Source organism: Heptranchias perlo, chromosome 22 (genome assembly GCF_035084215.1).
Source record: "Heptranchias perlo isolate sHepPer1 chromosome 22, sHepPer1.hap1, whole genome shotgun sequence".
In the NCBI taxonomy this organism is placed as follows: domain Eukaryota; kingdom Metazoa; phylum Chordata; class Chondrichthyes; order Hexanchiformes; family Hexanchidae; genus Heptranchias; species Heptranchias perlo.
Window position 1 is genome coordinate 18,393,227 of NC_090346.1, and position 14,166 is coordinate 18,407,392.

Consider the following 14,166-nt stretch of genomic DNA (forward strand, 5'->3'; position numbering starts at 1 on the left):
GTAACAAAGGCATGGATGAGGGTTTCAGCAGATGAGCTGAGGCAGGGACAAAGACGGGAGATGTTATGGTAGTGGAAGTAGGTGGTTTTGGTGATGGAGTGGATATGTGGTCAGAAGTTCATCTCAGGGTCAAATAGGACGCCAAGGCTGCGAACGGTCTGGTTCAGCCTCAGACAGTGGCCAGGGAGAGGGATGGAGTCGGTGGCTAGGAAACAGAGTTTCGGTCTTCCCTGTATTTAGTTGGAGGAAATTTTTGCCCATCCAGTTCTGGATGTTGGACAAGCAATGTGACAAATGATACACAGTGGAGGCGCGAGGGAGGTGGTGGTGAGGTAGAGCTGATTGTGGAACCTGACACAGTGTGTTCGGATGATGTCTCTGAGGGGCAGCATGTAGATGAGAAATAGGAGGGGGCCGAGGATAGATCCTTGGAGGACTCGAGGTAAAAGTGAGGGAGCAGGAAGAGAAGCCATTGCAGGTGACTCTCTGGCTATGACTGGATAGATAAGAACGGAACCAGGCGAGCGCGGTCCCACCCAGGTGGACAACGGATGAGAGGCATTGGAGGAGGATGGTGTGGTCAACCGAGTCCAAGGCTGCGGTCGAGAACAAGAATGAGGAGTGATAGTCTACCATGGTCACAATCACAAAGGACGTCATTTGTGACTTTGATAAAGGCCGTTTCAGTACTGTGGCAAGGGTGGAAACCTGATTGGAGGGATTCAAACATGGAAAGATGGGCATGGATTTGGGAAGATGACAACACGTTGAAGGACTTTGGAAAGGAAAGGGAGGTTGGAGATGAGGCAGTAGTTTGCTTGGACAGGGGTCAAGGGTGTTTTTTTAAGGGGGTGATGACTGCAGATTTGAAGGGAGGGGGACAGTACTTGGAGAGAGAACCATTAACAAATAACACTTAACAGATAAGACTTAAGGAGTGACACTATCAATACCTAACACCTAAACGCATGCTGATTTGTGTGTTGACGTTCCCGTGGTTTCCTCATTACAAGCTGTTCAGTGTGTTACACAAGACCGCATATTTAATAGCCCTCAAAAGACTGAGTAAAATTACAGAACTATTATGGCACAATATAAGGTTCATTCTCAATTTGCAGACTTTCTAAAAATTAAATTTAGAACGACTTAAGTCAAAATACGTAACACAAATCTGGGAAAGGCTAGGTGACTTACCCAAGGAACTGTGAGAGGAAGCTGAAGTACCCAGGAGAGCATGCTCAGACTTTGATGGCTGCTGAGACTGCTGTTGTGGAGCCATGCTGGATGAAAGGAAAGACTGGGAAAGGGAACCGAGTGGTGAGGCGGATAACGAGGAAGAAGAATGCAAGGATGAAGACCGAGCAAGTGATCCTGGAATATTTACAGGAGCCGAACTGCCCAATAACCTCTGACCTGTAAAAAGAAAATAAATTGAAAAAAATATTGAAAAAGACCCCTCTCCCCCGGCCAGAAAGATACAATGCATCACAAAGGTCTATGCTTCTAATGAAAATTTTTATTTGGTGCTGGGGCACAAGCAGCTTGGTGTTCAGTTGAAGACCTGAAACTTGTGAGCATTACTCTCCCCTTCATTATGTACTGTGTTACTGCTCTCAATCCGATCTGTTAGAACACAAAGACGTTAGGTTTCCCACTGCCGCCCACAGCTGCTCTTCAGATTCACAAAAAATCGTGTGCTGGACAGCAACGGCATGGCATTGGCCTTCTTTATATTGCTGTGGTGCAGCTAGCAACGGGAGTATTGTGTACCTCGTATCAATGGCACATCAATAGAAAAATGCCTACAGATAAGCAAGGCAACCACAGCATTTGGCTTCTATCTGCAGGATTGCAGGTTAACATCCCAGTATCCACTCATATTGGAATGTGCTTGCACCGATCACACCACTTATTTTGCAGTTACAAGCATTGGAAGGAAACTGGCAGTACAGTTCACAGAAACACTCTTATCAGCCAGTCACACAGTAACATTCACCATGGGTCACAGGAAAAAATGTGTGGCTGAGATAGCTGCTGGAAGAAGCAGGACATACACCAGTGGAAGACCAGAGAAAGGAAAAGGCTGCTGAAAATGCATTCAAGGAGAATCGAAGAAAAAAGCTACGTGATTTCATAATCTGTCTAGAGATAATCTGGCGACTTCCCGACCCTGGCGATTGACACAGACGGCCCTGCCCGCAGCGGACACCCAGACGGCCCCTTCAGCCAACGAGCCTAGTTGCTGCTGCTGCTACTGGAATTGGTATTTCTGGTCACACGAGGTTTAAATTCTGAACGTTAAGACTAACACCATGTTTAAAGAGACCGTGTCCTTGTGTTTAATCCCCAGCCCTTGACCATGGAGCTGAATGGTTGTAATGACGGCCTGTTTAACGAGTTGTGATTTCTTGTTTGTGCCAAACTTGTCCTTGTCTGCATTTAGCCAGTTTAAAGACAAAGAAACATTAAAACCACATTCAGAATGACTGCATTTGGCAAATTCTGTCCACCATATACATGGTGACACTCATTTAAAAAAAGCCTTTCCCCTTTCTTTTCACCCATTCCCAGATTCTATGGATGTCAGGCCCCAAGTGCCTGCTCCCTACACAGGCTGTCAGTGAGGGACCAGCCCCCAGCACCAAACCTGGCCACATTTCCAATTCTATTTGTTGGACAGTGATTAGGTAGCAAGCTGCTTCCAATTTCTCTCTCACTAACCCAAGAGTGCGGAGGCCAAAGTTAGCACCCCATCTGCCAGCGAATGAAAGCAAGACTGGGGAGGAAACTTCCCCCTCTCCCCGGGGCTGATTCAAACTCCAAACCCGTATCTTATTTTCTCGCTATTTCCATTTACTCGCTGCGACTTGCCCTCTCCTTCCCAATTACTCACTCACTCAATTTAAAACAGAAATAGACAGTTTCCTAGAAGTAAAGGGAATTAGGGGTTACGGGGAGCGGGCAGGAAATTGGACATGAATTTAAATTTGAGGTTAGGATCAGATCAGCCATGATCTTATTGAATGGCGGAGCAGGCTCGAGGGGCCGATTGGCCTACTCCTGCTCCTATTTCTTATGTTCTTATGTAGATTTGAGCATATAAACCGGGCTGCACCATTGGAGGGGCAGTACCGAGGGAGGGCTGCACTGTTGTAATTCATTGCTGGGAAGCACTTTGGGATTTCCTGAATACAGGAAATGTGCTATATAAATACAAGTTCTTTCTTAAAAGCTCTTTGTTAGGGATTTAAATTTTTAGTTAAAATCTATTAGTTTAAGTCTCCCTGAACTTATCAAACAGGTGGCAGTGTGGGTGCTACAATTGGTCTTTGCATCCCTGTGCTGGGGCAGGGCTGAGGAACATTTTCCCAGGTCCCTGCTGTTCATTATTAGCCAATGAGCCCTGCTGTAAGAGCTGGATATCTGGTGAGATACGAGGAGGCCAAGCTATCATCTCCCCTACAGTCAGTCAAATAACTTGCCACGTGTCACTGCCTGGGCTCACAGATGAATTTAGGCTAAGTAAAAGGGCAGCTGCACCTGTGAAACCCAATACCAACATGAGGCATCAAGAGAGAACATTGGAGAGAGGTGCAGGCAGTGCATGAGCAGTGAGCTTTAGTCCTGGAATGAGGTTAAATTCTGCTGAATTCCTGAATGGGGCCATGTTGCTGGATTACCTTTTAATCCTATGTCACCAGTATCTTGATCCTCTAATTCTTTATCAAGAGATGCAACATTTACGTCACTAAAATGAAGATCTAAAGCAGAACCTAGGGTGGGAAAAGAAACTTCATTATTCAGTCAAAGCAAAATCATGTGAAAAGCTTGAATTAAAGAAACCGTTGTGGGAGTGGGGGTGGGAGTGCCCAGCGTGTTGGGGCCCCATATTCTAAGCTCCGGAGTGACAGGGCATTGACCCTCCACGCGATGAGTTACTAATCTCAGCCATGCTATTATGGGGAAGCACCAAGTGAAAGGCAAGTATCCTCAGTAATGGAAGAGTCGTTTGCTAAGTCCTGTGCACCTCCAAGTGGCTGGTTTTAGAAGGCACTACTGGTACTAAGTTGGGAGTTTACTGCTCACCCAATTCCACTGCCAGGACTGTGACACAGCAAGATCGGGAAATGTAGAATTTTAAGCAACAGACGTAACCTCAGAAAAAAAGTGTCCACCTCCTTTAATGTAAACATAGCTAAGAGCCACAGAAAAGGGATCAGGTTAACATTTTAGCAGCACATCAGGCACCAGTGTGTTCTGTAACTCAATGCAGGAGTTTCAGTTCACACGGAAGTAACGATTGGAAAAACTGCCACACTCAATAAGATGCCACCTTGTACTGTTGATGCTAAGAAACTAATTTTGCAGATCAATTATTGTCATTAAATGTAAAAACTATTGCTTTTATTTAGTAGCCACTTGTACTGCAGTTGATGGTTTCAATCTGTACTGTAAATGGATATTCAGGGGAACAGACAGAAAACTTCCTCAGGGGTGAGAAGGGTAGAGACACAGGGTTATAGTAGGCTCCCCATATGCTCTAAATCTGCAACATTAAGCCACACAGACCAGATCCCATTCACTGTCTGTACCAACTTACCTGACCTCAGTCAGGATGACAGATGGGGCTGCTACAATTGGCCTGAATCAGTTCCTGATCACTAGCCAGTGACCCGTCTGCACAAATGGATAGTGGGAGAAGATAAGACTGAGCTCAGCTACGATGGCATCCCTGGTCAAAAAGTCTACAGATACGCACCATGGGCTCAGGTATGAAGAATGGTGACTTCAGCAAAGTACTGGAAACACAGCCCAGAAACAGTCAATGCCTTCAGGAGGAGAAATTGGAGGGAGGGGGTCACACAAGCGCAGCAAACAGTATATAAAAAAATACAACTCTGCATCCACACCAATCTTCATAAACTTCCGTCTCTTGTTGCCAAGTTGGCCAATTCTGCCTCTTTTATGAAGGTAGTGGCTCCTTGTTGAGGTACAATTCCACAGATCCTGTTAACAACCCAGGATCTTGCCCGTACGCATGTGAGCCTTGACAGTGAGTTCTGCCTTCATCTGGCACCCACCAATAAGCATTTTCAGCAGGGGTTATTATACAATGAATCAGGAGCAGGAAACCCAGTTGCTTACCCCTTCCTAGCCCAGGGTACTGAGGCCAGCTGTATGAACCTATCACTTTCCTGACTGAGATCAATGAACTCAGCATAGAACAAGAACAGAACCAGCATCTTCATACTTTAAAAAACAAACAATCAGCTCAGGAAACATTAAGCTGTCGCAATGGAAATCAAAAACTTTTAAAAAAAATTTTGAACATTCTTACAGGTTGAGAGGAAAACTTAATTGAAAAATTAGGTGCTTTCACTGCTACCAACATAAAACAAGTTAGGCTTCAACTACCAACAGCATCAAATTACAGTTTATTAGTCTACTCCACAAACTGACGGTACAGGTTAAAGTGCATTGCTATAGCAGTGGTTATCAAAGGGCACAGCTGGTAGCCATCATGGTCCCTTACCAGGTGCTTTATAAACAAGGAACACACCAAGCCAATTAGTGCAATTCAAGTAGGTGAGGAGAGGTACACCGAAGGACCCAGTTATTTTTACCTGTGCATTTTCTTGGTTATAAATGGAACAAGATCAAGAACACAACCCTGAATGTTACATGAAGGATTGACTGAACATTACTTTTGAAGTTATATTGGAGGGTTACACTGAAGCACGATATCTAGTACAACAATAAACTGCCATTGCTAAGTAATTGTGAGTAATCTGGGGGCTGTTGAAAATCAATTTTCAAAAGTATTGTAGACTATTTCCACCCATCCTCTCCTGAAGGCATCATTGGGTACAGTTGCAAGGGCGTTGGCCCTCCAGTACCATGCCCATGTGGCCATTATTCGTACGTGACTGTCGCAGGCCATCGCCTGCCATTCACAAATACACTTCCAGCACAGGCTGTTGCACAGTGACCAGGGCTGGGACTTTCCCATCCCCCAACCTTAGGAACACTCAGATTAGCTGACAATACAGACAGGGACTTTACTCCCAAACCTTCGGGGAAGCTGCAGACTCAAAAGCAAAACATATTTTTAGGCTTTAACATGAAACTTTATATCTTCCAACCCCTTCATAAAATACTTTTTTTTTTAAACGTCAATACTACTACAGGTACATGTCTATATGATAAACTGAACTAACACCTTTCTATATTTAAAGGCTACACTGAACATAAGTGGGCTTGTAGCACACTGTTCTAAGTATAAACCACATATTACAGAACAGGTTACATTCCTCCTCCAATCAAGGCACCAATGCTCTGATCTTTCAAGCTCAGATACTGTCACCAGCTAACAAACCAAGGAATTCATACCAACTAGTAATTATGTTCCTCATTGAGAGTTTTCTTTCATTACCCGTACAGCTCATCAGAAAATCATACACAGCATCACTGTCATTATAATGGAACCTTATTGCTACACAGAGCTTAGCAGAAAAAGAGAGAACATTGCAAGTTGTGAATTCTCACAGTAAATATGTCCTCACCTTGGCAGAGTGAGCTCTGCGTTTCAGGATTCAAGTGCTGGCCTTCTAACTGCTGAGTCACTCTGCACCAGCCTCTGTTCCACACCCATTTCCAGTCGGACCCCCCCCTCCCTCCTTCACAAACTGACTAATCACAGCAATTTGCATCACGTGTTCTCAGCAGCCTAACCGCACTGCCAAAGCAATCAGACACCTCACATGAGGAAGCTGGCTGGGTTAGTCATGCAATTTCATTTAACGCTAGAATCACCAATGTCTCTGCAGATATCAAAGCTGCTCAATACTTCAGCATCAATAGGATCCAGTGTGTGTTGGTTCTACATGCCCTGATACCTCCTGAAGAACAAGAGTTCAGTGTATCAGCTTAATTTGGAGTGCAGGGCAAAAATATAAAGTAAGTTGAAGTGCCTCCTACTATTAAGCAAATCCAGAAGAAGAATTTCACATAGAATCATGGAATTTTATAGTAGAGAATGAGGCCGGTCAGCCCATCCCACCTGTGCCTGCTGTCTGAAAGAACTGTCCACTTAATCCTAGTTCCCTGACTTTTCTCCATACCCTTTTAAATTTTTGTCTACGAAACAAAATATCAAATTTGAATTCTTTCCTCCTGACGCCAATAAATCTGATGTAGCCAAGGAAGAAAAACTAAACTGTAGGGTTCCAACAGTGAACCATGTGCCCTGAGTACTTCAATAAAAACAGATCAGTGAGCAAAAAAGGTCACAACCAGACTGTCTGGTTTTGATTTGACCACCTGGCAATTCTAAGAAACAAAAACCAGCAGCAGTCTGGTGTTCTAAATCTTGATGTGCAGGAATGGGTGGGGCAATTCTTTCTTTAAATAAATGTCCCAAATAATGTTTTTGGATGGGGTAAAAATATGGAGGGTGGCAGTGTACTGTCTCACAACCTTTATTTTACACCAAAACAAATTCTACCAGGAATGAATATTCCTCCTCTGAACACAGGCTTTGCAAGCAGTTCATTGAAGCAAACATGCTCCACTACTAGGTGCATTCAAGTACTGCATAGATAGGAGTCTCAATACACAACTGACATCTTTTCTGCTATAATCTGCTCCCCGTTGCGCTCATCACAGCATGTTTGGAACCTGCTCCTAAGCCTTGGCTTACGTTTCTTGTACTCTGGTGGGGGGGGGGGGGGGATTTGCCCAGGTATCTCTCCCGTTCTGCTGACTTATGCTGGGATACAGATATCTCCTCCATCCTGCTGACTTATGCTGGGATACAGTTCCACAGGTGGCAGCAGCAGCCCTCCACTATATTGTTCAAGTGAACATTTTACACAAGTGAGCCTGGACTGTGAGTGCGAGCAGACTGGAGCGGGAGGGGGAAGAGGAGAAAGAAAAAGATCACAGCCAAGCTGATCATATCCTCACTGAACAACCTTGCAACTAGGAGCAGGAACCCTAGCTTATTTCCTTCCCCCTCACTGTAGGTCAGAGGCCAATTATAGTGCCCCTACTGGGACCCTAAATAGTACATTTTTGCTCAATATATAAGCTGCCAGATGATTTCTAAACATAACACATCACTACTAAAAAAAAAATCTAATTTACTTGATGACGAAGACCACAAAAAGCTAGAAGACTACTTCCTCGGTCACATCTATGTGAAATCTGTATCGCTGTTGCACCTGCCAACCTCAAAAGGAATAATTTATTATGGTTCAATTCTACTGAATCTCTGCACAAAAAAAACCCATGTAAAAACATGAAATGTCTGGCACACACCCAGGAGAGGACACTTCCCAGAGGCGTGCCAGATTCCTCACATGGAGCTAGCGCAGAGGAGCTTACAAACAGACCAGAAAAATATCACCAACCTCTGGGTGTCTAACTCTGCGTGTGGAAATCTGGCACAAGACAGCAAACATGGAGCACACAAAAAGGTCCAATTACTATGGAAAACTCTTGATGCCATTGCTTGGAATAATCAAACAACTTGAGGTGACACTTCATGACCAGAATACACACTGGCTCAGTTGCTTCAGTGCTAATGAGCTTTACTATTAAAAGCAAAAGCTAAATCACTAATTGCGGTGAAAGACAAGCATTTCCACAGGATTTTCAGCCCTCGAGGCTTTAAACAGTCACAAATCAACAAGATGCGCTTGATTGCTTGACCAAAAGCTCAAGTGGCTAATGATCATCTCTCTACTTCCCCATCTCCCCACACATGTCTGTCATTTAATGCGAGAAACTCAAGGGGAGAGAAACAAACCAGCTGTGGCATCTAGTTCCAAACAAATAGTTTAACAAAGAGGGATGGGGAGGGGGAAACTTGAATTTTCCCCATAAATTTAAAAAGAACATTTTCTTCTTACAACTTCGTTTCTTGTCTTTTCCCTGCATCGCTCCTCTGACGAGTCTAAGCTGGCAACCTATTCCCATTCTTCTTTGAAAAAATTTGTTCATGGGATGTGGGCATCGCTGGCAAGGCCAGCATTTATTGCCCATCCCTAATTGCCCTTGAGAAGGTGGTGGTGAGCCGCCTTCTTGAACCGCTGCAGTCCGTGTGGTGAAGGTTCTCCCATGGTGCAGTTAGGTAGGGAGTTCCAGGATTTTGACCCAGCGACGATGAAGGAACGGCGATATATTTCCAAGTTGGGATGGTGTGTGACTTGGAGGGGAATGTGCAGGTGGTGTTGTTCCCATGTGCCTGCTGCCCTTGTCCTTCTGGGTGGTAGAGATCGCAGGATTGGGAGGTGCTGTCGATGAAGCCTTGGCAAGTTGCTGCAGTGCATCCTGTGGATGGTACACACTGCAGCCACGGTGGTGAAGGGAATGTATGAGGTCCCAATCAAGCGGGCTGCTTTGTCCTGGATGGTGTTGAGCTTCTTGAGTGTTGTTGGAGCTGCACTCATCCAGGCAAGTGGAGAGTATTTCATCACACTCCTGACTTGTGCCTTGTCGATGGTGGAAAGGCTTTGGGGAGTCAGGAAGTGAGTCACTCGCCGCAGAATACCTAGCCTCTGACCTGCTCTTGTAGCCACAGTATTTATGTGGCTGGTCCAGTTAAGTTTCTGATCAATGGTGACCCCCAGGATGTTGATGGTGGAGGATTTGGCGATGGTAATGCCATTGGATGGCAAGGGGAGCTGATTAGACTCTGTTGTTGAAGATGGTCATTGCCTAGCACTTGTCTGGCGCGAATGTTACTTGCCACTTATCAGTCCAAGCCTGGATGTTGTCCAGGTCTTGCTACATGCGGGCACAGACTGCTTCATTATCTGAGGGGTAGTGAATGGAACTGAACACACTGCAATTGTCAGGGAACATCCCCACTTCTGACCTTATGATGGAGGGAAGGTCATTGATGAAGCAGCTGAAGATGGTTGGGCCTAGGTCAATGCCCTGAGGAACTCTTGCAGCAATGCCCTGGGGGCCGAGATAATTGGCCTCCAACAACCACTACCATCTTCCTTTGTGCTAGGTATGACTCCAGCCACTGGAGAGTTTTCCCCGATTCCCACTGACTTCAATTTTACTAGGAATCCTTGGTGCCACACTTGGTTAAATGCTGCCGATGTCAAGGGCAGTCACTCTCGCCTCACCTCTGGAATTCAGCTCTTTTGTCCATGTTTGGACCAAGGCTGTAATGAGGTATGGAGCCGAGTGGTTCTGGCAGAACCCAAACTGAGCATCAGTGAGCAGGTTATTGGTAAGTGCCGCTTGATAGCACTGTCGACGACACCTTCCATCTGGCTGATGATTGACAGTAGACTGGTGGGGTGGTAATTGGCCAGATTAGATCTGTCCTGCTTTTTGTGGACAGGACATATCTGGGCAATTTTCCACATTGTCGGGTAGATGCCAGTGTTGTAGCTGTACTGGAACAGTTTGGCTAGAGGCATGGCTAGTTCTGGAGCACAAGTCTTCAGCACTACAGCCAGGATGTTGTCGGGGCCCATAGCCTTTGTTGTATACAATGCACTTAGCCGTTTCTTGATATCACATGGAGTGAATTGAGTTGGCTGAAGACAGGCTTCTGTGATGTTGGGAATATCGGGAGGAGGCCAAGATGGATCATCTACTCGGCACTTCTGGCTGAAGATGGTTGCAAACGCTTCAGCCTTGTCTTTTGCAATCATGTGTTGGACTCTGCCATCATGAGGATGGGGATGTTTACAGAGCCTCCTCCTCCCGTTAGTTGTTTAATTGTCCGCCATCATTCATGACTGGACGAGGCAAGACTGCAGAGCTTTGATCTGATATGTTGGTTGTGGAATCGCTTAGCTCTGTCTATAGCATGTTTAGCATGCATGTAGTCCTATATTGTACTTCACCAGGTTGGCACCTCATTTTTAGGTACGCCTGGTGCTGCTCCTGGCATGCTCTTCTACACTCCTCTTCAAACAGCCATGTGAAGGTGTACTATAAGTGCTGTTGGTGGGCAAACCCTTAGATTTACGACCATCAGTAAGTTTTGAGCTCCTCGCACTCATCTGTACCACTGAAAAGATGCAAAACATTATGCTCAACACAGCATTATTTCCCTTAAATTTCTTCCCAGCATCCCCCTTCTCTGGAAGGCACTGACTCATGTGCAGATATAGTTCCATGGACAGTAGTGACTCTCAACCAACAAGCATTCTCTGTGAGTGATAATGGATATCACTTATACAACCACACTCCTGAGTATGCCTGATCTAGTCTGATCTCTAAAGTTAAGCAGTACTTGGATGGAACTCCATCCACATTAGAATATTTGACCATGGGGGACCATCAAAGCCAAACCTGACAGGGTGCTCAACCAACATCCACACACAGTCACTTCCAGCAGAGCCACCAGGAAGAGGAATCACTAGCTACAGAAGGTGAGGTCCAACATAGCACCTTACTGCCACCTTGGCTAAGAGCTGTTAAGTCAACACAGGCAATGTTTTAAACCAGGAATCTTTCTGGTCCAGATTAGCACTACACCACACAGTGCATGTACGCACTGACCCACTGCAGGTGGCATGTTGGATACATTATTTAAACTAAGAAGAGTAATGACACCAGTTGTTGTCCCAACTTTGTTGCTGTGGAACAACGAACCTTGGAGATTCCATTCATTGTTTAGGTAGAAACAGCTGGCAGGGGAAAGGAGTGTAACAAGGAAAATACAACTGGGGTTAGAAGAAAGGCTCAAAGCCGAGGCAGCTGCAGGCTGTCGGTTCCTATGCACCATCTTCTAGCCAAGAGTAGGATAGAATGTTTGACAGTAGGAATCTATCACAGCCAAACCACTACTGTCCTCAGTCAACATTCACCTCCAGCAGGGCTTGCTGTACATGAACTCTCTGCTTTGGTGTTGAGACCACTTCTGAAGTCCAGTCAACACTATGCCATGATCTAGCAGGAATGTACAATTCAAGCAGTGTAATCAGGATGAAGACTGCTCTGTTGTCAAGATAGTACATCCTGATCACCAGGGATCATTTTCTGAAATCCAAAAACACGAGCTCCAGTAGCGTCCAAATAGGTCACTAAATTAAATTAGCACTTACCAATTACTGATTCTACTGTATTGCTAGCAGGGTAAAATGGAACTGCTTTGGCATTCATTGTTGACAAAGTGGAGGGAGATGAAGTATCAGATCCAATACTAGACGCCAAACTAGATGTTATACTGGAGGCTAGTGGATTTACCACTGAAAACACATTTAAAAGGTTCTGCAGGGGACAGAAGGGATCTGATTAGAACAAGGGTATAAATATACTTGCCAACACAAATGTTAACTTTTTACAGCATTTATTAAGTATTACACCAATCACAGTAAAACTCCATTATGTGAAAAGTTGATCAAATCTACTTATATTCAATTTTTTCCAAATACAATTACAAATGATTTTTTCCCTGTTGAAATACAAGTACTGTGCATACAAATATTTCATTTAGTCACGATTACTCAGGATCTAATTCACCTTTAATTAAGGAACTAATGCTCAAATGTACTGTGTTGCAAGATAAGCACAACATGCTTTTGCATCACTACTGTCTAAAAGAAAAATCAGCGTAATTGTTCCCAGAGGATCCTGTGTAAATATTCATACTCAGAATACATATCAAAGACCCAAAAGGTTAAACCCCTGGATTAATGCAAATAATCAAATATTTTATAAAGAGAGAATATTTTTGATGAAGTCCAGTTAGAGTCTTAGACAATAACTATTACACTGGATAAGCAAACTCCTCCACATCAAACTGTATACTGAGCACACTTCAAATGCTCAGGTAATTGTGAAAAAAAGTCATTTTTATGCACCACTGTCTGCCAATACAGAGTAGTGGTAGTGGTAATGGGGCCCAGCTCCCCAGCACACTCAGCCAAGGAAGGCAGGAAAGTCACAAAGTGGTAACACCATTACAATCAAAATCATTTTAAAATTTCTCCTTTCACTCACCTGTTTACTATCGTGTTCGTTTAATTTCTGGTTATTCTCTAGTGTTTGGTTCTTATGTTGTTTTGCCTGCAAGTAATCAAACAGCTGTAAGCATTTCAGTTTCAATCCAAATATCTCACCCACTCTAATCACAATAATTTCCACCTTCATGAGTACTCAATTCTCGCTTCCCACCCCGTGTCGAGAAGAATGAAAAAGTTCAAGCAGTAATTGCACATATGCTCACAATCTTTAGAAGAGGCAGTTGGGTAGCAATCTTGTCAGAACAGCAGGTGGAAAATATCTGCACAACCAGTTCACAACATGGCGACCAGCAAGCGTCTGAAAATACTGCACCAATCTTACCACATCCACTCACGCACACAATTAACTCAACAAATGCAAAGGGGCAGAGGGTAAGTTGCCAGCTCCTTTCATACTTTCTGGATGTGACTACAGGTACAAACATATTTGGCTCAAATTGCCAGAAGAATGAAACTTGACCTTCACCATTGTCCAATTGGCCTCCTTAAGTGCCCTTGAACAGAGTATGTGTGAGCTCTTGCTTTTTGCTGCAGGGTGTAATATCCAGTGGTATCAGATCGGTCTCCATTACTGTCCACATAGCCCAACCCACGCTCGTGCACAGATTAAAGCAAGACAATATTCTTAGACACTGTCTCTCTTTCCTCGGATATGGCCAGGAGATTGACAACATTAGCACATCAGATGACAGGATGCAAGTTTGTGGTGGTCACTCCCTTTCTCTAAATTCCTAATATCATGTAAGAAATACATTGAAGTTACAAGACGGAAACAGGCCATTTGCCCAACCAGTCGGTGTTATACCCTCCACGCGAGCAAATTGTCCTAATCACGTTTACCCACCCTGTTCCCATATCACTTCAACCCCTTTTCCTTCATCCAGCTATCCAATCTAATTGTGAATGTTGTCAGTTTCTGCCTCAACCACTAACCCTGGAAGTGAATTCCATGGCCTCAACTCTGAAATTTTTCCCGCCCTCTATTCCAAATCACTTACATTTAATCTTGTATCTATGGCTCCTCGTTCTAGACCCTCAACTACTGGAAACAGCTGGCTTCTATCGACCCTGTCCCATCCAGTCAGAATATGAAACACTCCAATCATATCACCCTGTAATCTTTCTTGTTCTAAGTCCGGGAAGGTGCTAACCCAAGGCACAGTGC

General features: G+C 44.4%; 1 protein-coding gene across 1 annotated transcript in view; it reads right to left on the reverse strand.

Annotated features, from left to right (window-relative positions):
- The window catches only part of unkl (unk like zinc finger), a 43,185-nt gene that overhangs the window by 12,492 nt on the left and 16,527 nt on the right, over positions 1-14,166 (reverse strand). Inside the window, exons 8-11 of the mRNA XM_068003086.1 lie at positions 12,979-13,044; positions 12,081-12,246; positions 3,681-3,773; positions 1,195-1,413 (exon numbers count right to left, since the gene is read on the reverse strand). Coding sequence (XP_067859187.1) covers positions 1,195-1,413; positions 3,681-3,773; positions 12,081-12,246; positions 12,979-13,044 — 544 coding nt within the window. The remainder of the gene's footprint in view (positions 1-1,194; positions 1,414-3,680; positions 3,774-12,080; positions 12,247-12,978; positions 13,045-14,166) is intronic.